Below are 27,835 nucleotides of genomic sequence, written 5' to 3' on the forward strand. Positions count from 1 at the left end.
CTATCGACACTAATCCTATTTAATTTCAAAGGAGGCCCGCCCCCATCCACATGTTGAATCCAATGTGTCAACATATAACATGGAATAGACATTTGATCATTAACAGAAAAACAGTGTGTGATAAGGATTTCAATCAATTTTAAGACAAAATTCCTTGTACTTACAATAAAGTTTGGTGGGGAGGAGTGGTTAAGGTTGGTGGTTGAGGTTTTTCTTTTTTTCTTCTTTCGTTGCTGGGTGTTGTGGCTGTGGTAGATATGGTCCATATGGAGGAGAGAGGTTGCTATCATCGAGTTTCGAGGGTCAAGATTCAGTTCTGATAATCAGTAGATTAATTGGAAAAGCTCTTTCTCAAAGAGAGAAGAGGAGAGAGTCTAAGTTCCAATCTGGTATCCCTATAGCCAGTAAGAGCTATTTATGAGATGCTTTGGAACAGTGGAGTTCTTATACCTAATTGGTAAGCATCTTGAAAAGGTGCTTTTATAAGCTGAAAATGACCCAAGAAAACATCATACAACTCTCTCTCTTCTGTCTCATTGTTTGGCACCAAAAGTGCTACTCTAGAAGTATAACAATTGACTAGTAATTCAATCTTGCTAAGTAATTAGCACATATTAATGAAATATCTATGTTTGTCCAAATTCCAAAAGCTCTTCCCGATGCAACATCAATCACGACTTAAAAAATCTCTATTTTATTTGAAATAAATAGTATTTAGTGTTTTGATTACTTTAAAAAAAAATAGCTAAAATAATGAATATTTTATACGAAATAGATACTGATAATTTTATGAAATGGAAAGGATTATACTCCCAACATAATCTCCCCATGAATTAATGTGCCCCCCAATATAAGACAAGTATACATAACAATGCATTCAGCCTCTTTTAAGGTCCTTGAGATATTGTTGAGAAACGTGTGAAAAGTTTACATAATTGCATCCACATTTCGTACTTGGGGCTGTGTAGAATCATTGCCATAGCTATTGCCTATATTGATTATTGATCGTTTAGGTTAAAATTTTAAATAAATAAAAAGAAAAATAAAAAAGAGTTTGATAATTTAGAAGTACAAAAAATGAACTTTTTATTGTATTAAAAATATGGAATTATTTTTTTTATATTTTTTAATTAATGTGATAGACTAAAAATATTTATTTTATATTAAAAATAAATAATACAACTAATTACAATAATAAAATATATAAAAATTAGATAAAAATAACTTCATCTAAAAAATGTTAAAAGAGTCTGGTACAAAGCAATAATGGGGCCCTCAAATGTCAATAATTGAAGCTGCAAACGAGATATGGTTCCCAACTCCAAAACAAAACGAAAAGTTAGAAAGGACCTCTATTTTTTATTTTTTTATTTTATTTTTTTCCTTGTAGATTTGGGACGTGAATAGATAGAGTACATATCGATCTTTTACTCAGAGATATTTATTGAAATTAATATTATTTTTTTTGCAGTAGACATTCCGTACAGTAGGTCAACGTTCGTGTCAGCCTTTCCCCACCAAATGCTACCAGACTCTACCATTTAGATATCACTTTGGACTTTCAGACTCGGTCTCCCCCCAACACCATTCCCACACAAACTCCCCCTCCCTTCCCTCTACTCGCCCTTTCCACCTCCTCCCATACATGAGCATGATATTATTGGAAAAAAATTAATTTTTTTAATTTAATATTTTAATGGTAAGAAAAAAAATTAGTTTGTATGAAAATTTTAAAATTTGAATTTAATATGTTAACCGTGTGTAAGTTATTAACTTGCATATATATACATATGTTTTTTTGAGAAAATCTATCGCTAAAAGAATTATTACTTGAAAAAAGAAAAAGAAAATTATTGAATATTTAACTTCAATACAATTTTTATAGAAAAAAAGAAAATCATAAAAATTATTATTTAATAATAAAATAGTAAATAGTGAGATAATAAAAGTTTAAAATTCAAAATATTAAATATAAAGCTCCGTTTGGGTAGTGGAGAATTTAAAGAAATTTACTTTTATTTATTATTTTATTATTATTTTTAAATAATTTTTTTTCATTATTTATTATTATTATTCATAAAAAATAATATTATATATTATTATAATTATTTAATAATAATAAATATGATATATTTTATTTTATAAAATAATAATATAATATATAAAATTTTGTTCTATAAAATATCTGAAATTACTTTACCGTCACAACTAAAGTTGTGGTAGAGGAAAAAAGTGATTTGATTTTTTTTAGAAATTCGAGATTTCTCGGGGGTTGTTATAAATCATGAATAAGCATCTGCGAGTATGGATTGCATTGAGGCGTACTTGCAACACTGGACGACACGTCGTACGTTGTAGATACGATCCATCCCGACTTCAGGTACTCCTGTCCTTTACTACTTTTATTTTTATCCGGCCATTGTTCTTCCACTTCAATTATTTGAGGAGAAATTAATAACTTTTTTTTTTTTTTTAATTTGGAACTGAGAAATTAATAACTTAGCCATCCTATTTTAATCACACACGAAATTTAATAGGATTTCACACATATATCATTACGTTTGTATTGATCAAACAAATACTAATAATGGGCTATTCCAAGAGCACCTTAAAAAACCTTATTTTCTTGGCATAACTGTTTTTTAAATTGTATTTTGTCATTTCGAATCTCATTGATGGATCATATTTTAAGTGGTTTTCATTTTTATGATTAACTTAACAAGTTATTTAAAATATAATACATCAGTCTATAGAATTAATGATGATAAAATTTCGGATGAAAGCATTATTATAAGATCGCCCTATTTAAGCAATGGAAAATGCTAGGAGGATTGAGAAATGTGTCCTGCTTTATACTGATAAGTGTAAATGCATTTTTTTTTTTCAAAAATCATTATGTGAAATCACTCATTATCTTAAAAAGTTAAATTGATAAGAAGATATAAATTTTATTATTTATTTTATATTTTAACACTCTCCCTCACGTATGAGTCAGATTCTCTTTCAATTAGTAGTCCAACACATGAAATATTTAATTAAATGAGATAAAATGTAGAATTAGGATTCTAACGTATGACCTTTGTTATGGTATTATATGAAATCAACACTTATCTTTAAAGTTTAAGCTGATAGAAAAATATAGATTTTATTATTTATTTTATATTTTAATACATTAATTATTTTAAAAAAAAACAAACTCACTAAAAATCACTTTATTAACTATTAAGTAAAAAAAACGTTATTGATCACTTTGGGGGCACCATTCCAAGCATTTTCCTTAGACAACTGCCCTACAATATAAACTAGAAAAGTAATCTCAGGGGAACTAAATAGGATTTGGCTAAAATAAAAAATAGCCAAACAAATATTTATTAAATTATTACATTGCTGTCTCAAATGAGCAGTAATATTAGTACTTCCAAAACAAAATCACGAAAAGAAAGTAACAGTAAACAGACAGAAAGTAAGAAGAAATGCATGTAAAAGCCGACTCTCTCTCACATTTCAGAGCGAGAAAGAGAAAAGAAGGTAGAAGAAAAAGTAGTTGATCTCTCTATCTCTCTCTAATGAGAGTATGAGATGTAGATAGGAAATTCAGGGATTTAGAAAAGGCAAAACTACAACAAAAGCCATGAATCATGATGATCTTCTGCGCAAAACTAGTGAATTTAGACGAAAGAAAAACAGATGTGGGCCTCGCATTAATAGCTCACCGCGTGGCATCACATTTGGGTAACCATACAGAAACCCACACACACTCACTATGCAATGAATTTGTTTTTTCAAAAATAAAAAAAGAAAGACTTCCTTCCTAACGAGTTGGACTAAGGAAGGAGCCGTAGGGACCCCACTCTTGTTTACTGACACAGAATTTCATTGAAGTGGCTTTCCTCGCAATTCCGTTGCCTTCTTCAGGGTAAATCTGTACTTACATACACAACCCCCCACCCTCCCCAAATGGTACATACCAACGATCCCACTACTGCTCCTGCACAAGCCGCCTCATAACTCAGTCTAGCCTAGCTAAAGAGAAAAAACGTAGCCAGAATTGCCAAAAGAACCGGCTTTTTTAGAACAAAAAAAGGGAGAGACTGACTGACTGAGGGAGACGAAGAGAAAGGAAAGAAAGAAAGAAACTTTGATGTCCACGCCATCGTAGTAAAGCAAGAAACAGATCAGTGATCGACCCTGCAAATGGCAACTTAGGGCTTCCAAGTTTTCCTTCCTCTATCTGCTTCTCCGAGTTCTACACTCCACCTAATTCCTTTGGTAAGCTTAACTGCTTAAATATCCCAACAAAGTAAAAAGGAACAAAAAATAAAGAAAAAAAAAAATGGGTTTCAGCTTTTCTTCTCCCCATAATCTCTCGTAAAAAGCTGACCCTCTTGCTCTCTCTCTCTCTCTCTCTCTCTCTCACTATATGTTCTTTGCGCAGAAACGTCATAGCCCGTCGGGAGAAGAGGCTGTCTGCACATAGCAAAATGCTGGAATACGAATGGGGCAACTCTGGCACAATCATGCTATCGGGAGAGGAAGAAACCAACCAGGATTCTGACCAAACTCGCCAAATCTTCGACCACTATGCCCAACCCTTCCATAACAACAGCTTTAACCCTCAGCCCACAACCACCACTTTCTCTCACTTCAACCCACAACAAACCCATACCCATACTCATTCACAGCTCCACCACTCCCTCTTCGACCCACGCGCCTACCCACCCAGCGCGTCTCCGTACGTACCGCCACAGCTGCTCTCCCTCGATCCCGTTACCGGTGCCGCCGGTAGCGGGGGAGGCGGGTACCTTGTAGTTCCCAAGAGCGAAGAGATTTCTAGGCCCGTGGACTTCGTCTCCAGACTGGGGCTCAACCTGGGTGGCCGCACGTACTTCTCCTCGGCTGAGGACGAATTCGTGAACCGGCTCTACCGCAGGGCCAGGCCGGCAGAGCCCGGTTCGGCTAACTCGCCCAGGTGCCAGGCCGAGGGCTGCAATGCCGATCTGACACACGCCAAGCACTACCACCGTCGCCACAAGGTCTGCGAGTTCCACTCCAAGGCCTCCACTGTCATCGCCGCCGGGCTGACTCAGCGATTCTGCCAGCAGTGTAGCAGGTGGTGCTGAATTAACGGAATTACCCTCCCAATTTCCATGCACCTCTCGCATCATGATCATCATCATCAAAATCATCACAGATATAGCTTCTTCTTCTTCCATCTGATCTCTAAAGCCGAATTACGATGCCCTTTCCGACGAAGAAAATGCCCCGATGGGTTGCACGTTCGATCGAACGTAACAGTGGGCAATCCCGAGGGTATTTTTGCGTCCGGAAGATATCTTCTTTCTTCCCTTAACGCACTGTTTGCCATCCTCGTTAAGTAGGGCATCATTAAACCTTAATCCTGAAACTCATCATGCTTACAGTTTTATTTGATTGTGAGTTGACAGAAACACCCTCGAAGCATGCATTTCACATCATATATGTTTGCTTTATCATTACCTCCGGAACGGAATTGGAAATATACAACAATAACAATCATCAACGTGTCAGCTCGTTCCCAAAGATGGTTGAAGCTCGTCCCCAAAAGGACGTAAATGCCCATTGATATTTGTTATCGAACCAATCATTGGCCCCCCCGTACATGTGGAGATCCCGAGGGCATTTGCGTCCGCAAATTTCACGTCCTTTTTTTTTTAATTTTTTATTTTACCACATTTTCTATTTACGTACGCAAATGTTGTCTAGAAATATACAACTCCATTTTCCATAGCATGAAGTAATAATTTATAACTTGAATATATGAACGAGTCATTGTTTGATGATTGTATCTGAATTTTTCCGCAGATTCCACCTTCTTTCCGAGTTTGACAATGGAAAACGCAGCTGCCGGAAGAGATTGGCCGATCACAATCGTCGCAGGCGAAAAACTCATCAGCAGCCCAATCCAGAGAGTCTGAAATCCCAGCAGGAGAACCCTCACAATTCACCTCCTGATAATCTCACTAGTAAGTCTCTTAAAAGACACAATCATCAAGAACTTATATTAAGCCAGCTGCTGGTTTTGTTATATGTCGGAAACATATGGTTACTAAAATGCTATTTCATTTTAATTTGTTGTTTCTCCTCTACCTCAAAACACATATTGTTCCATCGTTTCCAGTACTATATGTGATTGTTACTCATAACTATTAAACATCCCAGCGAAACTTAAAAAAAAAAACAGGAATTTGACTTTTGGGATCTAGGTTTACTTGATTTTATTTATTTATTTATTTTGGTTTCGTAGGGTCACCGCCCGACTCCAGAGCTCACTCGTCGTCGTCGGTGACAGTGGCCTTGTCCCCGCCAAGAATGTCGTTGGACTGCTTCAGGCAGAGACCTTATCAAGCCACGACTTCTTCGGCATCATCAAGCTCACTTTTTTTCTCAAGTGGATGACTTTGCCAAAACGCAATTCAAGGGCTCCTGTAGAGAAATGGAGGAAGGATATTACTAGCAAATAACATAGTGATCAACATCTTGATTAATTTCCTTTCTTTTTCATTTTCTGGGTTAGTTTTATTTTCCCCTGTATTTCGGTGCTTAATCAACCTAAATTGGTGTTTGTAACATCATATATATGGAGCATCTAATATTATATCTTCCGTGGAGAAGAAATTCCCAAGTTATTGTCTGTGTACTCTTCATCATTTCTCATCAACAAGGAAAAGTTAATTCCCGGAAACTGTGGAGGGAGGAGACTTGGCCGTGGATTGGAACTTTCCCACAATAGTGTCTGATTGGTTGCAGGCACTGTTGTGGCAGACACACGGGTCTGCAGGTTACTTTCGTTGTGGGTATTTTATAATTCACTTTCGTCTGGTACGGGCTATTTTTCCCGGAAAATGCAATGAAAATGCTAGAAAGATTGAAAAACTTTCCATGCAGCACGAGATTTTCCTGTCAAGAGTGAAGGGAAAATAGTGGTCAAGCCGTCATGAAGTTGTCTCCTTTGTGGAGACTGTACTAAACAAAGTTATTAAGGAGAAATCAATCAAACGATCCATGAATCTAATCAAATCTCTCTTTCTGTCTCTCATTATAATCGGTATTTGTGTGGCTATTCTTTTTTGTTTTTTTATTATTGGAAAAGTAAAAGATCTTTGGGCCAACAGCTCGATCGACGTATAAACTGCACAGGTGATAGTACTCATAAAAAATAAAAATAAATACTGCACAAGTGATAGGCTTAGAAGTACCCTTACAAACATGTTGTGGGGCTGGATCTTAAACCCACGTGCAAGATCTTGTGTTTTGATATATCGCATGGGTCCTTACATACAAACAAATAGTCAGCTTTATATAAAAATTACTACGGATATAAAAAAAAAAAATTACATAAAATAAATTTAAAAATTAATATAGTTTCATAAAATTTGTTAGATCTATTTTATAATAATAATAATTTAATAATCTGACGTATTATATGAAATCACATCAATTTATAAATTTATTTTTATATAATTTTTTTATAACTAAAATATTTTCCTTTATATAATGACAGATTGTGTATCATGGAGATGTGTCAATTAAGGACATTCTATGTTGCTTCGGAATGAAAAGCTTTTATTTTTTTTATATTAATGAATTTTAAGGAACTCCAAAGAATAACATTTTTTATACAATCGAGGTAAGAGTTTTCAAATTCAAATTGTTTATTTGAAGAATATTGTATGCCATCAGACTATCAAATTCTTAGCTCTAAAAAATAATACTAAACATTTATTTTGAAGTATATATAGATATAAATATGGCTTGAACTTTTTGTAAGGAGTAGTCACAAATGTTATCAAAGCTCTACCACTTATTATAAATTAAATCTTCCGATAAGAATATTGAAGATTTAAGAAATAAATTCTGATTACCTCCTAATTATTGAGGTACTCTTTACAGTATTTTGTATCTAGATATGACTTAAGCCCTCTCAAATTATATGGGCTAATAACCTAATATTAACTCTTAAACACGCTCTCGGGAAGATGTTTGAGTATGTTATAAAAATTAACCAATGATTTTGCTACTAAGCTATTGGGATTTTTTTTAGTGTTTAAAAGACGAGAAATGTTACTATGCCCTTAATTTATATAACTCAATTTGCCTCTTGATGCGTGTCCCGTGATTTGTTAAAAAATTAAAAATGCAGACATAAAAGGGTAGAGGAAATATAAGATTTTAATCTTTATCTTTTGTATTTTCGGGTGTCATTTTGTTTGAATATATATTTTTTAAAATTTTTAATTTTTTTTAAATAAATTTGAGATATATAAAGTGAGTTGTATAAATTAAGAGGCAAATATACAGCATTACTCTTAAAACTAATGGCATGATGTTGACATGAGAAACGAATGGATAGTAATTCAAATTAATTAATAGGTTAATGTAATAGTCTTCTTTCTTTAGGAAGCAATCATATTATATATTCAACTATAAATTTCTGGCTTGCAGGGCTTCTCGTGCGCAACGTCTCATGATCTAGCTGTAGCTGTTGAGGCTAATTAAAGGAATTTGCCTAGAATATGTACGTACATATAATGTATAGGTGATGATCGACGACGACTCTAAAAGCATGTCAACGAGAGTGCATGACACGAACTTGGAGTTGAATATATAATTTAGTACGCGGTTTCCCCCATGCTGGTACTTAGGGCGAGAATCATATATATGCATATATAATTCTAAAGCAGACAAGCATGAGCTAGGCATGCCCAAAAAAAAAAAAAAAACCTTTTATATCGATCATTATATATTAAGAATAGTTTGGATATATAGACTAAGATGGATGATTACGACGAAGGTAAGTCATATAACATTCTATGATCATCAAGTCATACACTTTTGTGCGTACGGCCAGACGTTGATGAATGTAAAGCTGATGTTGAAATCTCATGTTTGTTTTATTCTGATGTATGGTATTGATGTCTGTCAAGTTCACATGAAAGCCATGCATACATGGATGCTAGTGACTACCTAGGGTTCGTTTTCTTGATTGGGAAGCCTCCTTGCACCTTCCGGGAAACTTATCGTGGGGCCCTTTTTTTTTTAAAAAAACTTTTCATGGCACGCATTGCATTGGTTTATTGATTGTTCTTTTGCTTCAAACGAAGCATCTGTATAGCTTTGTTTGATTCTCAATCGGAACAACATAAACTACAAACAACAAAAACTTGGAATCATTGTGTCGTATTTTATTACATGAAACTTATCATCGTTTTGAACAATCAAATGAATCGCAAAGTACGTACGTATGGCATCTTATAATTTATTTGATTTTTTGTTTTGTTTCATGTTTTTTAGTTAAAAGGGTACTATACGTGATCGAAAACATAGTACGTACGTATATATCTGCCAATTACATAGTGGGTCCTATTAAATTAAGAAGAGGCGTACTTTAATCATATAAAAATTTTACAAAAATAAATCTACAAATTAATCATATAGATTGCTGCGATACGTATATTAATGTAAAATTATTTTTATTATAAAATAAATCTAATATATTATATGAAGTCATGCGTACATATAAATTATTTTGTGAATTTATTTTTATAAACCTATATGCTGCGGTAGTAATTCTCTTAAAAGAGGAAAAATAAAATAAAATAAAAATTGCTTTATCTTAGCAATGGATTGTAGTAGTACTGGTCATAGGCCTAACTAATTTATGGGCTCGATCATTAGAAGGGCTACCAGCTTGTCGGTCTGGATCCATGGATCAGATCAGGGGTAGTCTTGTCTATTCCCGAGTAATTACCAATTATATATAGCAATATTAATTAAATATGTTTTAAATCACAAAAAAGAACTAACATACCCAAATCTTCTTCCTCCTCAAATCTCTCAAGATCGAAGGATGCTGACTCTCTTTCGGTGGCCACATTCAATGCACACTGAAATCAGAAGTGAAGTGACGAATCCAATATCTCATCTAGAAAAATGTTTGGAGAAGGGTCTTTTTCTTCGACCTTTTGCCTCAATTTCCTGTCCCCCACCCTAGTAAAAGAAAGCCCTAGCTAGCTTGTTGAGTACCATTGGCTTGTCAAGATTTCATTTGGAGACCTAGCTAGCTAGGCTTGTCCTCGGTTTTATTTGATGAGTGAACAAACTTAAACAAGAACGTAGTACTGATCCAATGGTGAAATAAATAAGAAACGTAATTTTATGAGCAATGTTATTTTTCATTTCGGGTTTATGAAAAAAGATATTTGTAATATTAAATTGTGTAATTGTCGCATAATTATTTTTAAAAAAGTAAATAAGATATGAAATTTATATAAAAAAATTAATTTTTTAATAATATATTCTATTTTTTTTAAAATGATTACGTAATATTTTTCTATATTAAGAATATTCAAACGAGCAATAAACATCACGTGCCCCCCAACTGAAGTGATTTCGAACAGTACTACGTACAGGTTCTGATAATTTTGTTTAAACTGGAAAATTTAATGCCTCTGCAAAAGGAGTAGAGTGGTAGGGAAACATATTTATCTATACTCTCCTTACCTACATCAATAATTATCACCCGGCCTTGTGCATGCAACAACTATATATACATCTATATTTTCTATTTCTTCAGCAACACACCAACTGGAATTTAAAGCATCTACAATAACAAGGATCGTTATCATCATACAAATGTATATATATGTTGACTCCTTGAAAATCTATACCATTAAATGCAATATTTTTGTTCACATTTTTATTCAACAAGAAAATCAAATGCTTTAATTATGAATAAATCTTATAAAAATAAATTTATAAATTAAGATGACTTAATATATTATTTTAAATTATAAAATTATATTAATTTATAAATTTATTTTTATATAAGCAATTTTCGACAGCTACCGTATGCCAGTTTTGTTGGCCCCAAAACACCGCAGGATATGTCATATGAACCTCTTTTTTCCAGCACTCGGTCATGTTACTGGAAGGCCAACTTTGATTGCCAGGTTAAACTTTGTGAGAGAATTGGGCCCCTCCCCTTCAATGCAACTACTGAGACTCACTGCCACTCTTCTTTTGAGCATACTTTTCAAACCCTGCACGAGGAGGGTTTCTTTAGGTTAGTCAGTAGGTTGCTGTGTGGGGTCCCCAATTTATTCAGGAGAGATATGGAAAAATATTTTGTGTTCCCAGGTGGGACCAAGTTTATTTTCACACAAACACAACTACTTTACTGTCTTCCCAATTATAATTACCACTTATCTACAGGCAATAATGACCAATTGAGAGTGATTAATTAAACTGAAACTCATGGTATAAGGTTGATCATGACTTAATAAAGTAAAAGAAATGATATTTATATCGTAGAGTGACAAAATAAATAAATAATTACGAGCGTTATATGATGTAAAAATTAATTTTTTAATAATAAATTTTACTCTATTAAAAAGAAAATTAAGCCACGTTTAGTCTTGTAAAATTGTTTTTTGTGCACTAAATAATCAAGGGTACACTTATTCAAGATCTCCTCACCTAACAAAAGGAGCAATTACACACCTACGTACTTACCTACCAAAAAGAAACAATTATTCGTATCATGTAGCAAGAACGCTTAACTTTGTCGGCAAGAAGACAACACCAAAACTTATGTCAAGGAAACATTATAGTTGAACAAAACTTATGAAAATTGTACGAAATTTTCTAGGAGCTGTAAATTACTGGATTGTACCAAAAAAAAAAAAAAAAAAAAAAGTGAAATAGGGACAGCATAGTTTCGGAGCGAGTCCTGGATCGGACTAGGAATAATCCCGTAAGGTCTTTTCAGCAAGGAGGGTTGCCCTTCAGTACGTACTTGTTGTGGTGTTAAACAAAGGAATAGTCGCATCAAAAAAACCAAAACTGGAATAGTCTGTAACCTTGTTTTATAGTACCGACGTATTCCTCTAGTCAATCACAACGCTGAGCGTAGAAATTATTTTCGACAGAAATTGTCAATTAAATTTATTTTATATTATTTTATTATTATATAAGAAAAAAATAGTTATTTCAATATGAAAACTTATGTAAATAAAATAGTTAAAATCTAAATTCATCAAAATTATCTTTTACATACGTATAATGCATTAACAATGTTCTAATATTGCTTTTCTTTTTTGTTCTCATAGGAAATGCTTGGCGCTCAAAAATCACTTTTTTGGTATGTATTTGAGGTATAATTACATAGATTTTATTCTTGTTTTCAATTTTTTTGAAATTTATAAAAGCTTGTTGTTTGCTATAAATGTCGTTTTTTTCTTTTTTTGGTACCTTACGCAATTCTTTATTGTTATAATATTATTTATTAAAAATTCTGGATACACCATTGCTACTAGCTATACCTTAACTGAAGCTAATCATAATTTACCGATGAACATTAGAACATGACATGTTGTCGTTATGTCTTATTTTTAGGAGTTGGACCATAATATACCTATATTGGGCTGGTCCAAACCAACCCATTACTAAGAATTATCCCTCGTTTTAACAACTACCAACGACACCAAGAATTGTATGTGCCTCTTGGTACGTTGTCTGTGCAGAAGGTGAAAATTGATGTTATTTTGCATAACTCAAAACATATATATTTCTCTTTTATATATAGAACTTATATCATGGGCATGTGTTTGTTCTTGTAATAAAACGCCACCGTTTGAATTTCCCGTCTTTGTTTTGGACGTGGAAGATTACATCACTAGCTAGCATATTGTGTATAGCACTTTAATCCGAAGATCCTATTCCAGTATTTTTTTAGTTCTATCGAGAGAAAGGTACACATTAAAAAACTCCAAATGCTTTATATTGATATTTCCAACACTTGGATATGATCATTATATATGTTGAGGATACTTTGCCTCAATCTAAGGCATAATATTTGTAACAATTTTGACCCATGATTCTAACCTAATTCTAGGATATTCTTTCCATTGTAAATATTCTAGATTGATTTGTAAATATTCTAGGGCAACTTATAAATGAATATAGATAGACATACTCACCACCTCAATTCGTGTGATGAATTCTCTTCAAACTGTCTCATGGTATCAAGAGTAGTCATGCCTTAACATCCATCAATCCTCCAACCTCACCGTGGCTGCTAAATCCAATCCCACCCTCGTCCCTTTCAACACAACGATCCACATGGTTAAAATCAAACTCTCCTCCTCAAACTATCTCTTATGGAAAAGCCAACTCCTTCCCCTTCTTGAGAGTCAAGAATTACTCAAGCATGTAGATGGAACCATTAAGCCTCCTCCACGGTTTGACCCACCCAACTCTCAAATACCAAACACTTGGCGTGGAAAACCACTGATCAAAGACTTCTCAACCTTCTCCTCTCCTCCCTCATTGAGGAGGCCATGGCTGAAGTTGTTGGCCTCCCCACCTCCTGCAAGTTCTAGCTCACCCTAGAGAACACCTTCAGCCACCGCTCCAAGGTTCGCGATATTCATCTCAAAGATGATCTCTAATTGATGAAGCGTGGAACATGCTCTGTCTCCGAGTATTTTCGTGCCTTCAAGGCACTTTGTGACCAGCTCCATGCCGTTGGAAGACCAGTTGATGGCATGGACAAAGTTTATTGGTTCCTCTGAGGTCTTGGTGCCAACTTCTCACTATTATCCACTGCACAGATGGCGGTTACCTCCTCCCCTACTTCAATGACCTCGTGTCCAAAGCTGAAAGCTTTGAACTGTTCCAGAAATCCATTGAATCTTCAAGTCCACCCCCTGCAGCATTCACGGCCACAAATTGTGCCTCTGATCATGCGAACCAGAAAAGTCACTTCTCGAGCAACAATCGCGAGCGCAACGGCAACACCAGCTCCTCCAATCGTGGTCATGGACGAAACTCCTCTGGCCAAGGACGTCACCCCCCAAGATGTTAGATTTGTCAGACCGAAGGTCACTATGCCGATCACTACCACTAGAGGTACGCTTGGCAAGACAACTCTGCTCACCTTGTTGAGGCTTTCAACGCCTTTTGCTCCATGACTGAAAATGAGGCCACCGACTGGCATTTGGACATAGGGGCTTCGACCCACATGACCATCAGCACATCCATTCTGGATCGCTCCAATAATTACACTGGTAAGAATTGTGTAATTGTAGGAAGTGACGCTTCCCTACCTATTACTCATACTGGTACCATCTCTCTAACCCAAATATTCATTTACTCGATGTTTTGGTTGTTCCTCGTTTAACCAAAAATCTTTTGTCCATTAGTAAATTAACGTCTGATTTTCCTTTATCTGTCACTTTTACTAATGCTTCTTTCACTATTCAAAATCACCAAACGAGAAGCGTGGTGGCAACCGGTAAACGCAACGGAGGCTTATATGTGTTAGAGCGTGGACATCCTACCTTTATTTCTGTTCTTAAAAATAAGTCGCGTCATGCTTCATATGATTTATGGCATGCTCGTCTTGGCCATGTAAATCATTCCATTATTATTTTTTTAAGTAAAAAAGGTCACCTTTATCTTACATCTGTGTTGCCTTCTCCACGACTTTGTAGTACATGCCAAATTGTGAAAAATCATCGTTTGCCTTATTCGCGTAATGAACATCGCTCATCTAATGTGTTGGACTTAATTCATTGTGATATATGGGGCCCTTCCCCTATCAAATCCAATTTAGGGTTTATCTACTATGTCCTTTTCATTGATGATTTTTCTCGCTTCACTTGGCTATACCCTGTGTGTTTAAAGTCTGAATTTTGTGATATTTTCCTTCAATTTCAAAAATTTTTGGAAAATCAATATTCTGCTCGTATCAAAATTTTTCAAAGTGATGGCGGTGCAGAATTCACTAGCAATCGTTTTCAAGCGCACCTCTACACTATTGGCATTTATCATCAACTATCTTGCCCATACACATCCGCTCAAAATGGTCACGCTAAAAGGAAATATCACCATGTGACTGAGACTGGCCTGACTCTTCTTTTCCACTCCCATCTTTCTCCTCGCTTTTGGGTTGACACCTTCAACACTACAGCCTACATTATCAACCGCTTGTCCACACCACTTCTTGGAGATAAGTCCCCCTTTGAGCTTCTTTATGGTTCTCCTCCGAATTATGAAAATTTTCATCCTTTTGGTCGTCGAGTTTATCCTTATTTGTGTGATTATATGTCTAACAAATTTACTCCTCGCAGCATCCCTTGTATTTTTCTAGGATATAGTCTCTCCTACAAGGGGTTCCGTTACCTTGATCCCACCACTTTTAGATTATACATCACCCGACATGCTCAGTTTGATGAACATCACTTCCCCTCTCTAGCAACCTCCCAAGCTCAGCTTACCTCATCTCGCCAATTTTCTAATTTTTTGGAACCTAGCTCATCCCCTACAGACACATCTTCCCCTTACCCTAAGCGCCATTCTCCTACCATTACTCCATCCGGATCTAACCTATGTGTTATTTGTACTAATCCAATGGATGAGTCTGTGCAAGCTGTTGACTCTTTTGCAGGTTCTCCCTCGATGCACTCAGCCCCTAGACCATCTACTATTGAGTCTGACACCGCTCATCAAGTTCATGATCTCACTCCAGCACCAGAATTTCCATTGGGTTCTTACCCTATGCTCACGAGCCAAAGCTGGCATTTTCAAAGCTCGCCACCCGGCGAACCTTGGTGTCTTGGGCTCATCTGGTATTCTCTGTGCTCTTCTTGCCTCTACTGAGTCTAAAGGATTCAAAACTGCTACAAAGAATCCTGCCTGGTTTGCTGCCATGGATGAAGAGATGCATGCTTTGCAAAACAACCGCACCTGGATTTTGGTCCCTAGGCCTGCTAACACCAATATTGTGGGTTCCAAATAGGTGTTTAGGACCAAATATCTGTCTTTTGGATCTATCAAGCGTTTCTTGTTGCCAAGGGCTATACACAGGTACCTAGTCTCGACTACACTGATACCTTTAGTCCTATTATCAAGGCTACCGTTGTTTGTGTTGTGCCATCCCTTGTTGTAACTAACAAATGACCCATTCACCAACTTGATGTTAAGAATGTTTTTCTCAATAACACTCTCACTGAGCATGTGTACATGGAGCAGCCTCCTGGATATATTGATTCTCATTTTCCTAATCATGTATGTCAGTTAAAGAAAGCTCTTTATGGCCTAAAGCAAGCGCCTCGTGCCTAGTTCCAACGCTTCAGCTCCTTCCTCATTCAGCTTGGTTTCTCTTGTTATCGAGCTAATACGTCTCTATTTGTCTTCAATAAGCACTTTGACATCATTTACTTGCCTCTCTATGTTGATGACATTATTATTACTGGCAACAACTCATCTCTCATCCACAGATTCACCTGCAAACTCAACTCTGAGTTTGCCACCAAGGATCTAGGTCCTCTCAGCTACTTTGTTGGCCTTGAAGCTTCGACAACTACAGATGACCTTTTCATCAATCAACTAAAATATGCACAGGATATTCTTACTCAAGCTCAGTTACTTGACAGCAAACCAGTACACACCCCTACGGTTGTCTCTCAACACTTTTCTGCAGGGCGTCACTTTTCTACAGGGGGTCCTCTATTCTTGGATTCCACTCTTTACAGATCTCTAGTTGGCGCTCTTTAATACTTGACCATCACGTGCCCAGATATTGCTCACGCTGTCAACTCCGTTAGTCAATTTATGCACGCTCCAACAACAGATCATTTTCTTGCAATTAAGCGAATTCTTCGCTATATCAAAGGGCACTCTTCATTTTGGACTCACTTTCCACTCCTCTACTACTCCCAGTCCTCTCCTTGCTTACTCTGATGCTGATTGGGCAGGATGCCCTGATACTCGTTGGCCTACCTCTAGTTACTCCGTCTATCTTGGAGGAAATTTAATTTCTTGGAGTGCTAAGAAACAACTCACTGTCTCTCACTCAAGCTGTGAGTCTAAGTATCAAGTCCTTGCCCATGCTACCGCTAAGCTTCTTTGAATCACACACCTGCTTCAACACTTGCATGTGTCACTTCCACAGCGGCCTCTCCTTTTATGTGACAATAAAAGTGCCATATTTCTGAGCTCCAATCCAGTTTCCCACAAGCGGGCTAAGCATATTAAATTAGATTATCACTTCCTTCGAAAACTTGTTGTTTCTGGCAAACTTCACACTCAGTTTATCGTTTCTAATCTACAAATTGCTGACATCTTTACCAAAAGTATTCCTCGACCACTTTTAAAAATTTTTTGATCCAAGTTTCACGTCTGTTCCAACCCGACATTTAGCTTGCGGGGGGTGTTGAGGATACTTTGCCTCGTTCTAAGGCATAATATTTGTAACAATTTTGACCCATGATTCTAGCCTAATTCTAGGATATTCTTTTCGTTATTTCCTTTATAAATATTATAAATTGATTCTAGATTGATTTGTAAATATTCTAGGGCAACTTATAAATGAATATAAATAGACATACTCAACACCTCAATTCGTGTGGTGAATTCTCTTCAAACTGTCTCAATATATGCTTCGTACTGCATACCTCGGCTATCAAAGAACTTTCGTGGCAAATAAACAATGATAAACCTAAAAAATTTGGTCTCGCTCGGTCAATAAATGAATATTTATACAGTTTGACAAACAATCATCCTACACGACTACTATATATATGTCCTCAAGCTAATAAGATACAAAATCAAACTACAGGGGCTCCATGAAAGGAGTTCCATACGTTGGAACACTCTTCTTCCTCTTCCTTGCTTTTCTCCCTCACAGAGAGTAATCCATAGGCCGAGCTAGAAGCTTGCATGAGGTCTAATGTCACGTGGGTGTCACTTCCATGGAACCGGTTCCAACTATGTGGCTCGGGAAACATGATGTTTTGCTGGTGAGATAAGAGGGAATTGGATGACCTTGGTTGGATCTCTCCTAGGTCCTCCATTCCGCGGTTTTGGTTGCACCAGTCACGATCCAAACTGAGCTGCCGAGCCAGGATGCCTGAACGGTGTTCTGCTATTAATTCACATAATGCAGCACTGGATCTAGAGGAGAGATCAGCAGGAGAAACCCAAGAATCGGTCTTAGATGACAGAAGAGAGAGAGCACGTCCTGTCGGCGATGATAAGCTGTATGATAATCCCCCACCTGCCAGTTTGATAAGAAAACATATTTCCATTATTCAGCTTAATTACTTTCCTGCATTTGGGGGGACTACCACTGAATTAAAAAAAAAAAAAAAAACTTTGCAACCATCTGTGTGAAATGGGAGAAAGCATTGAATTAATATACAATCTACAAAAACTAGAGTTAACAATGGCTTATACCAGAGAAACAAATTCATGAAAAATAATCCCATGAAAGAAACTGGTCTCATCAGTGGGTCGCAGTCTCATGAGTTTATGGTACAACAATTCCTATGATAAATACCATTAGCGTAAAGCACATGATCAACTCCATTCCAATTAATTCACTTTGCTAGTCAAACCTTGACAGATCAGGCAGAATGATTGAACAAGGACCGGACTGATGGCAGAACCGGAAGGGAATAAGTCTTTCAAGAACCAGACATCTATGCATATTGGCATGGGTCCTTAGTCACCATTGTTCATATATAATTTATATAATTAATTTTACATATTCTCCTAATAAGTTTTTTGGACAATTCGTAATTTAACATGGTATTAGAACAAAAGTGTTGAATTTGAATCCTAACTTTTACACTTCACCCAAATTAAATAAAATATTCCACTTGTGTTCCATATGGATATAATAATAAATCCTTAAAACTAAAACCTTAATTTGCAAGGTGATCCAATTTAAACTTTCCTTTTCGCACGACCTTATAATTAATTATTTAAGTACACATACGAAAATCAATTCTACCATACTTCAAAGATACATAGGGCCTGAAGGACAGTATATTTGAATTATACTTACTGGGCTATGAAGGAAAAAACACTGAAGATATTTATTCGAACAATAGATTTAAATGGTTAAATTGGACACTCGGTACGGAGCTGTTATTCAATACTAGAGACAACCTTCCAAAAGCCATTAGGGGAGCTATTCGTATGGATCGAATAGGTTTACAAGTTATACGACATCAATAACACGGTGTAGATGTTTTAAGCATGTTTTGTTATTACTTTTTTTGATTGCACGTTTTTTTGTTGCACTTTTGTATTTTTTATTTAATGTGTGTTTTGTATATTATAGTTAGCTTTTTCTATTAATTGTGATTGTTGCATTCTATTTTCATACCTGATTTTGGATTTTAGGATTATCTATATCTCCAGGTATCCTACTTTAACCACGGTTTTCCTGCGCCATAAGTGAAGTATTTAATAAAATTGAGATACCGTCTTCTTAAAGAAAATGGTTTATGTTGTGCATCATCATGGAGTGTCTCTTAGAATAAGAACATGGAAGTCCCAGCATTATTGCATTTTCTTCCTAAGGATACTTCCAACGAAATTATTTATTTATGCTTTCTTTTTTTCAGGGTTGATGGGCAATCCTTGCATCCGCCCCACCCCCGCATAAATCCATCCGAGTGGATGAGTGAGTTGGCTTTTCACATAAAGGAAATGTGGGTGGGGGGCAATTGGGACTACCCACCCACCCCGCATACCCTAATATAAAAGGGACATTTCAAGACTCTACTTCATTTTCTCCTCTCTCCTCTCTCTCCAACTAACGTTCAAATTTGACCCCCCCTTCAATCTATTCTCTCTTCTTCTATTCTTCATCAACTCCTCTGTCGCCACTCCAACCTTGCAACATGTCTCTTCCTCGTCCCCTTCTCTTCTACTCCTCCTCCTCCTCTTCTTCCTCTTCCTCCACTTTTTCTTCTTCAAGGTTGTGAGACACCCATGGGTCACTATGTGGTTGTGGGTCTGAGTTCATGAATGGCCGTGGGTTTGCGAGGAGACTCACGGTCATTCGTGGAGGTGGTTCTTTGCCCAGACCCACGACTAGGCAAAGGTTATTTGGCCTTAAACCATAGGCCACAGCATGGCATTGAGTTTGCTCAAAAAACCACAACCACAGCGGCCCATGGGTCTCTATGCAGACCCACAACTAATCGTGGCCGTATTTCTTTACTTAAGACTTATGGTCATTGCTGCAATGCTCCTTTTTTTTTTTAATTGAACATGATATTTTTTGGATCTATGTTTGTATATATATTTGGGGTTTGATGATTGATTTATGGATTTGATGAAGAGATTTGTAAAATTTAAGTTGTTTGGCAAACACTACAAGATAAGTGGACTTTTGTGAACAAGATTTAGTGACCAAAAAGATTATTTCCTACGATTTTTGTAGGAAATAGTCATTTTGGTCATTAAATATTGGTCATAAAAGTCCATTTATCTTGTAGTGAAATTACAGATGGTTTACATGGCCATCAGTCCACTTGGCAGCCAGATGGGGTCACCCACCCATGCAGGATGGGATCGGGTGTCGAGGGGTTGCCCCAGCCGGCTGCCAATCCACTAGGGGCAGGTAGCAGGCCCTACCTTTTTATTTCTCTAAAAGAGACTCAAAGTGTGAAAATAACTACATTTCCACAAGGAAGGAGAGAAACCCCCACGACACAAATCAGCAGGTACCAGGGCATTCTGGGGGCCCTTGGAAGAAAGTCTCTTTTCCATGGGAGGGTGGGTTTTGTATGGTTGTGAAGACTATGGTAGGAATAGGGTACTAAACCATAACAGAAGTGAGTGAGACAGAAAATGGGATGGTGTTTTTCTCGGCAATGAATCAATGATCATGGGTAAAAGAATCAATAATTTTGAATTAAGTCTGATTCAATACTAGCTTGGGAAGAATGAAAATATAATAGAGAAGTTAGTTGTGAACGCGAGGATGAAGTTTGTACTTCACAAGTGGTGCATGTTTTTCCATATTTGGAGTGTTCGATGAAAGATGATACAAAGGCAAACGGAGTGAGTGGGGAAGTGCCATCAAAACCACAAGCTAAGAATAGCAGTCGGTGCTTGAGTGAAGGGTCAGCTGTGGGGAGGGAAATAAAAAATAAAAATTAAAAAAGTGGTCCAAGAAACCAGCAAGCATCTTGGAACTAAATTAACCGGTTAAAAAAATTCAAGTACAGAAGTTAGGAATATTGTTCAAAGGCAACGGCAGAAAAACCATCATTGTTTAGATTTGAAAAGGCGTGTTGTTGAACCACGACATGAGCTAAAGTGATAAGATTACATCTAGCTAAAACTTCAACTAATTAGGGTTTTGGAAAAATACTTATAGAATATTTCTTCATATGACCCATCTATTCATGATTAGTGAAGGATTGAGTCGAAAAAAACTGACACCAAGAGTTGGATAATGAAATGTGGCTAGAAAATGATTTTTATGAGTTGCATAGAGATTCAAGACCAAAGAGTATTTTTATTGAATATTTTTATGAGTTACATACTATCATCACTAAGAGAGCCTCTTCATTTGCTAGAACTTGCATAGAGGTTCAAGACTATAAAGAATTACCTAAGTCCTTGGCCGTTGATTATGGTAGACCAACACAAGTGAAACTGAAATTATCTTGGAAACCCCAAGCGTGCAGTTTTAAGTAGTCATATACCATTACTAGATCTAATCATGTCAATACCCATCAACTAATGAAACCTGGAAAAAGAATTGTAAAGAGGCTGACATTAAGGTTGTTGCAGTCGGAAAGTGGAGTAACCATATAAACAAAAGGGATGACCCCCACAAATGGAAGTTCAAGTGTACCTCCTCATGCACTAGCTTCTGACATCTAAGGGCATGATCATGAGAACATAAAAAAAAAACAAGAGTAACCTTAATGCAAAATTTCGGGAAATGAATAAAACTGAGGAAAATCAAGCGCTTTGAGTAACGCCTAAGGGAGTTTAGCCGTTTCATTTCTTAAGGTATCTTTCGATTAATGCAGTAAACTGGTAATTGTAATCCCTAATGGGAAGAAACTCTAGGGATGTGGTTTAAGGCCCAGGGGCCCTTTTAAACTTTAATGTAATATTTTCAGGATTAATACAATAATTACTTAATGAAAAAAAGTACTACAAGTCTACAAGTATCATTTATGTGCTTAAAACCCAAGCCAAAATGCCAATTATGCTAGCTAGAGACTAATGACTATAAAAGGTAGAATACGATCAAAGGAAACTCAATAAAATAAAAAGTACAGAAACAAGCGTATACCTTGAGCAGAGTTCCTGTTGGCGGAATCATGCGCGCTCTTCCTTCTTCGCTCGTTATGCCCTGCTAATCTCCTCCTGCAGCTCCTCTTTGATTCGTCAAATTCTGACACTGGATGAAACCTGCAGTCATTTTCACCCATTCACACCAATCAGCCGCATTCATATCGTAGTATATGATTAACCCTATTAATTAGCAAATGCATGAAGAGAAAGGGTATATAATCAAATTAACGCCATGGGATGAGGAGGATGATTGGATACCTGCTGCACTGTTGACAGAAGCGCTGCTCGGACCCTAGAACCACCACCTTGGGAGCCTTTGAGTGCATGTCGCAGACCTTGTGCCGCCTGTGATACTCCTTGGCGTTCAGAAGCGCAACGTGGCAGCCCTCCACCTGGCATCTCGGCACCGTCGCCGGCAAAGATGAGGAGGAGGGCCCACCACCACCTCCGCCACTATAAAAGGGTTTGCCTCTCTTGCCTATTGACGATAACCCAGCGACGTGGCGATCACCCAGAAGGGAAGTATCCTCGAAGTAGTGCCTCTTGCCCAACTTCAAGCACATGAGGTGGGGATCCGGGTGGCAGTGGGACCCATCTCCGGAATATAGAGGCGGCTGCTGCTCCTGCTGGTACTGGTAGTCCAAGTCTAGGTGAGGGAACTCGAGCGCGTGCGCAGCACTCGTGTCCTGATTACGCGTGGTGCTGGAACTCCCCCCCGTTATGGCGGAGGCGTCGTTGGCGGTGGTGTACAACGTACTGTTACTACTACTCCAATCCATCCTTGAAGTATTAAGCTCCCAGATATCCCAGCCAATATTAGCATTATTAGCATTTTGCCCCCTTTCAACGTTGCTCTGACCAATCATGTTCCCGCCAATCTCCATTTCTCTCTGTCCCTGATCTCTCTCTCTCTCTCTCTCTCTCTCTCTCTCTCTCTCTCTCTCTCTCTCTCTCTCTCTCTCTCTCTCGTGTTCGTATGGAAGAGCGTTATCCTATGGCTGTTATAGCTAGGCGGGTATGGTGTATACAATGTGAATCAGGATGGATTTGCTGGTTCTACTACTTAAATATTCTTTGTCGTGAGAACAAGAAAAGTATAGGAAGAAGAAGGATTTTCGAGACAAACAGGGGGAGAGGCAGTGAGGAGTGAAAATGGTCTGGTTTCTTTGCTACACTCCAATGGGGTTAAAATCCTTGAGATCAGGAATGCTGTAAAGCTGCAGATCAGAGAGAGGACTCAGAAGAATAGAGGGTGTGGGGGAGACAGCGGCAGTGGCACGTGCGAGATAGTGGGTGATCAGATAGCGCACGTGCGAAAGTGGGACCAAGTGATTAGGTTCGGATGAGACAGAGCTAATAGCTCAGAGAGAGAGAGAGAGAGAGAGAGAGAGTATGCATATGATAAGACCCAAGAGGCAAGAGGGTCACATATCGGTTAGATATCACAGAGGGGAGAGACTCTCTCTGTGTGTCTCTCTCTTTGTTATTAAATTCTGGGTTGTGTTCCAGTTCAACAACGAAATAGTGGATGACTGTATAATTTAACTCTATATATGTAAGCAGTTCAAAGGTCCGTGTACAACACTGACCTCTCGCTGCTAATTCGCATGCATTTTCACGTAAAGTTACTGAATAAATCTCCGTTTTTGACATTTCATGCACGGTTTATGCTGGCAAATACGGGAGAGTTGTCCCGACGCGCTTTCTTGGATCGTGACTATGATATCTTCTCCAAATAAATCCATATCGAATCCTTTGTGTAGTTAACAAGTTTTGACTCTCTAGGTATTATTCACCCAAATAACAATATTAATAAATATTTATAAATAAATAAAAACAGGTGTGCAGTCATTTTATTTGCCGAATAAAAGAGTAGTACTAAAGAATAAAGAGGCAAAGGGTTGCCATGACCATTGTTTTCAGGAGTATATATAACATCAACCTTAGGGAATTGAACCCATCCCCATAACCGGATCCCTAGCAAGCATCCAGTACAGAAAAATAAGTGTCATAGAGTCAGGGCCCTATTGGCTAGCTTAGCTAGTTGTTTGATTTTTCAAATATTCAATGTAAAAGTAAGAATCGGTCCGTCAAGTCAAACCCTAATGTCATCTACTTGTTAATGTTTCGGTACTGGGGATCGATAGACTACTAAATATCGTTCCATCAAACATTCGCATCCAAAAGTAGATTCAATTGCTCGCCACCGCGACCCTTAGATCAATCCTCTTTAACTCCAGAGGGTGGATGCCCACAAGTAAACAGATCTATATCCGACCAAAATATAAATTACACAAACGGAACAAAGTACCTGTAGACTCTGGTAAAAATATAAGTACTATATAATAATAACATTCCTAGCTAGATAGGCGCCTTCTCTCGCCTGTATGCCCCCGATCAATTCCAACGTCGCGTTTTAAGCCAGATGGTAAAAGTAGTTACTAAAGAACAAGCTGTACATGGCCGGAGATAAAAGAACACAGACCTCAAGAGGTATTTTCACGGAGTAGACTTCTCCAAGGCCGAGTACAATTACTTTGTCGTCAAACGGTAATTGCAAGATGGGACAACTGGGAAAGTCAAATCTTATCAAGTCCATTAGTTGACAAAACGAAATGATCGTTGTCAGCACGTAAAGATACAGCCATATCAACCACCAATCCTCTTTTTTTTTTTTTTTTTCAATTTGATGCGTTTTGAAATATGACGTTTACTAATAAAATGATAAAGAAAGTAATAGTTTTTTAACAATAACATATAGTTTAAATTTGAAGAATGATTTATATATATATAGATATGGCCTTAATTTAGTTCAAACCCCAGTAAAAGGAGCGATTCTACTTCATTTTTTCTTCTTGTTTGAGCCCCAGATTATCATTTATTTCTATAACATGATTACTAAAAATTATTATCAAAGTTACCATATAACCTAGCTAGTAATCCAAACATATATAACAAAGTAGTTCACCTATTTTTTAAAAGTAATTGTCAAGACCATGTCATGTAATTATTTTCAAAACTGTCTTGTTTAATTAGTTAATGAAAACTAAAAATTTTATCTCAATTAATTATTATAATTTTTTCAAATTTTTATATAAAATATAATAAATAATCTAATTTTTTCAAATTTTAATATAAATTTAATATTTAAAAATTATAATATAATATTATTTTATTAATTACTATTTAAAACATCTCGTTTCATCTCTTTAACGTTTCAAATTAGTATGTATAGAAACAATTTTGATAATTTAAAGGTCGCATGCATTATTATAAAGTAGAGGAGATGAGAGTGGGACTGAATTAAACAAACAGATACCAAATTATAGAGTTGTGGCTGATAAAGTTGCATGAGGCTTATGGATCGCCAATTCGACTGAAAAGAAGTTGTTGTAGTACTGCTTGTGGAATTTCTAATTGTGGAAAATAAATAATTCTCTTTTCTGGCGCTGTGCAAAATGCGCGTCATCTTTCAATTATTTCAGCTCTACAACAGACTGTAAAGTGTTCGATGCAGTAATAAATTAGGGTAGGCCACACACATATCATAGATGGGTTCCCACCTCAAGATCTCCCTCCAAATACAGCAGAGATTGAGCAGATTGGCTGATTGTGACCACTCGTTGCATTCTTTTGAATGGTCAGAAAATTAAGTAGAAAAAATTGGCTGGTATTCCTGTAATTTTTTAAACCATCCGAATCATTCACATGTCAAGAGTTTATATTTAAAAAAACTATTTTTTTTTTTAATTTATTTCATAAAATACGTCAAGAATGTTTCTCTCTTATTAACCTATAAACCAAATCTTTTTTTATTGGCTGGTGCTTTTATATTATCTTCCTATGGACATTAATATAACAAAGAGCAGAACGAAATACATATAGCAGGAAAAACTTAAAATGCTGAATAAATTTAGACTTTTTTTTTTTTTTTTTAGTCTGCACTAATTCTAGTAATTAGTATAAAGCAGTGAAAGCACAGAAAGGGATGGGAGAGGTACTTTAATCTTTGAACTGTTTTCTCTGCCATCGACTAAAGTGTAATTTATGAAAGTTGCAATGAGTTATAACCTGTGTGGTTGTAAATTTCAGACAAAAAAAGCATACGTACGTGTTTCCGAATCCTGAACATCTCTTCCTTTATCCTAAATATGTATGGCTAAAAAGACTCCGATCATCTGGGTATCCAAAGTTGTGGGACCCAATACGAGTAAATGAGATTAATAATTTATACCCACGTGTACGGTCATATTGATCCATCCCGGTGCCGGGATGGTACGATCATTGTGGTACACAGGAACCTGTTAATTTAATATTTTCGCAGAAAAATCATAACTTTTCCCTACAAACAAACATGTTCCTGGAAAGCAGGGAGAGGGAGAAACGGGAGGGGGGAGGAGAGGAACCAGATCCTCACCTTGGACTGAATTACTGGGCTTTTGACACGTGGTCATCAACCAAACTTGTATCCCAAATTCTCTCTCGCACCGTACTCGAACTGAGGTCGGTAACTGCGAGACGAGAGGAATAAAAATGCATTGTTTCTTTTAATGAAACACAAAGAAGATTGCAAGAGAGGGATGAAGCAGAATCGTGGAGGAGGGGACCATTTTCGGATAAATATTAGAGGGACCATTTTTGCATGGATTGATGGATAGATTATAATATATATATTTATATAATATAATATACTCGGTATTGCTTAATTGTAATTGCAAGTACGTACCATTAGCTCCTTTATATATGTTTTGTTTCCTTTTTCTTTTTCCTTTTGGGTTTTGTCTTTTTGAAGTCATCTCAGTCGCCTAGACTAGATTGCGTTAGCCACAGAGATAAAGAAACAAACCAACAAGAAATTAAAGAGAGTCTCAATAGATGATAATACTACGAAACGAAAGAAAATTAATTAAGAACAAAAGAGTAAAAATTAGGAGAGAGAACGAGCTGAAAGAACAGTATCAGACATACCAATACATTCTCTTTATCGTCAAATATATATAATTTCATGATTTCTTTTGTAAGATCAACAGTTCAAATGGTAAAATTTTACAAAGTCAGTCCCAAATATCAACTAAAAAAAATAAGAAACTCGCAAGAAAGATGAACTCCCCATGCACATGGCCTGATCCATCAAGCTGACTTAAGATGGGGTCCTTCTCACAGCATGCTTCTCGTTTTTTTTCCTGAACTCATTAATGGTCCTGGGTCCAGATTTATCTGTATCGATGGATTAAAGCCTGTACATGGGGTCCATTCATGTTGCCTCCTCTCATTTTTAACAGCGCAAAAACGAAATGCCAAAATAATTTCACCATTTGTCTCTTCTCACTTTGGAACCTCTAGATTGAAAAGTTTCTTTTTTTTTTTCAGGGACCAGTACTTTTGATTGCATGGACAGAATTCATTCACGTATGCAGATTGAATGCATGGCAGCGCCTGAAGTTCACTTATATAGATTCATTGTAAAAGGACACTTATTGTTCCGTATATGATTCGTTCCGATTGCTTAATTAGGTTCTGCGTATGATTTTGACACTGCTAAGTGTGTGCAGAGTACTATCTTGTCTACTGTACGTATGATTGATGTTATCCGGAAGGCCATGTTTGAAGATACCGATCAATGGATAGCATAGACATGGAGAGCTTGCCAGTAATGAGGTGTGATATTATATATCAACAG

General features: G+C 36.7%; 2 protein-coding genes across 3 annotated transcripts; one reads left to right on the plus strand and one right to left on the minus strand.

Annotated features, from left to right (window-relative positions):
• Positions 1–3,970: 3,970 nt before the first annotated feature.
• Positions 3,971–6,665, plus strand: LOC122293010 (squamosa promoter-binding-like protein 8). The gene is made up of 4 exons (XM_043101613.1): positions 3,971–4,269; positions 4,436–5,110; positions 5,842–6,002; positions 6,284–6,665. The coding sequence occupies exons 2-4, from the start codon at positions 4,482–4,484 to the stop codon at positions 6,433–6,435; spliced, it is 942 nt and encodes a 313-aa protein (XP_042957547.1). The 5' UTR covers positions 3,971–4,269; positions 4,436–4,481; the 3' UTR covers positions 6,436–6,665.
• A 10,852-nt stretch (positions 6,666–17,517) lies between these two features.
• LOC122290751 (squamosa promoter-binding-like protein 7) lies at positions 17,518–23,670 on the minus strand. 2 transcript variants are annotated; one of them, XM_043098374.1, is made up of 4 exons: positions 23,124–23,670; positions 22,414–23,083; positions 22,154–22,272; positions 17,518–18,097 (listed from the first exon to the last, which is right to left on the minus strand). In XM_043098374.1, exons 2-4 carry the CDS (start codon positions 23,037–23,039, stop codon positions 17,649–17,651), a joined length of 1,194 nt encoding a protein of 397 aa, XP_042954308.1. In that variant the 5' UTR covers positions 23,040–23,083; positions 23,124–23,670; the 3' UTR covers positions 17,518–17,648. The 2 variants fall into 2 exon arrangements, with proteins under 2 accessions (XP_042954308.1, XP_042954307.1); XM_043098373.1 differs by having other exon boundaries at positions 22,414–23,093.
• Positions 23,671–27,835: the final 4,165 nt, after the last annotated feature.

Source organism: Carya illinoinensis, chromosome 13 (assembly GCF_018687715.1).
Source record: "Carya illinoinensis cultivar Pawnee chromosome 13, C.illinoinensisPawnee_v1, whole genome shotgun sequence".
NCBI classification, from domain to species: domain Eukaryota; kingdom Viridiplantae; phylum Streptophyta; class Magnoliopsida; order Fagales; family Juglandaceae; genus Carya; species Carya illinoinensis.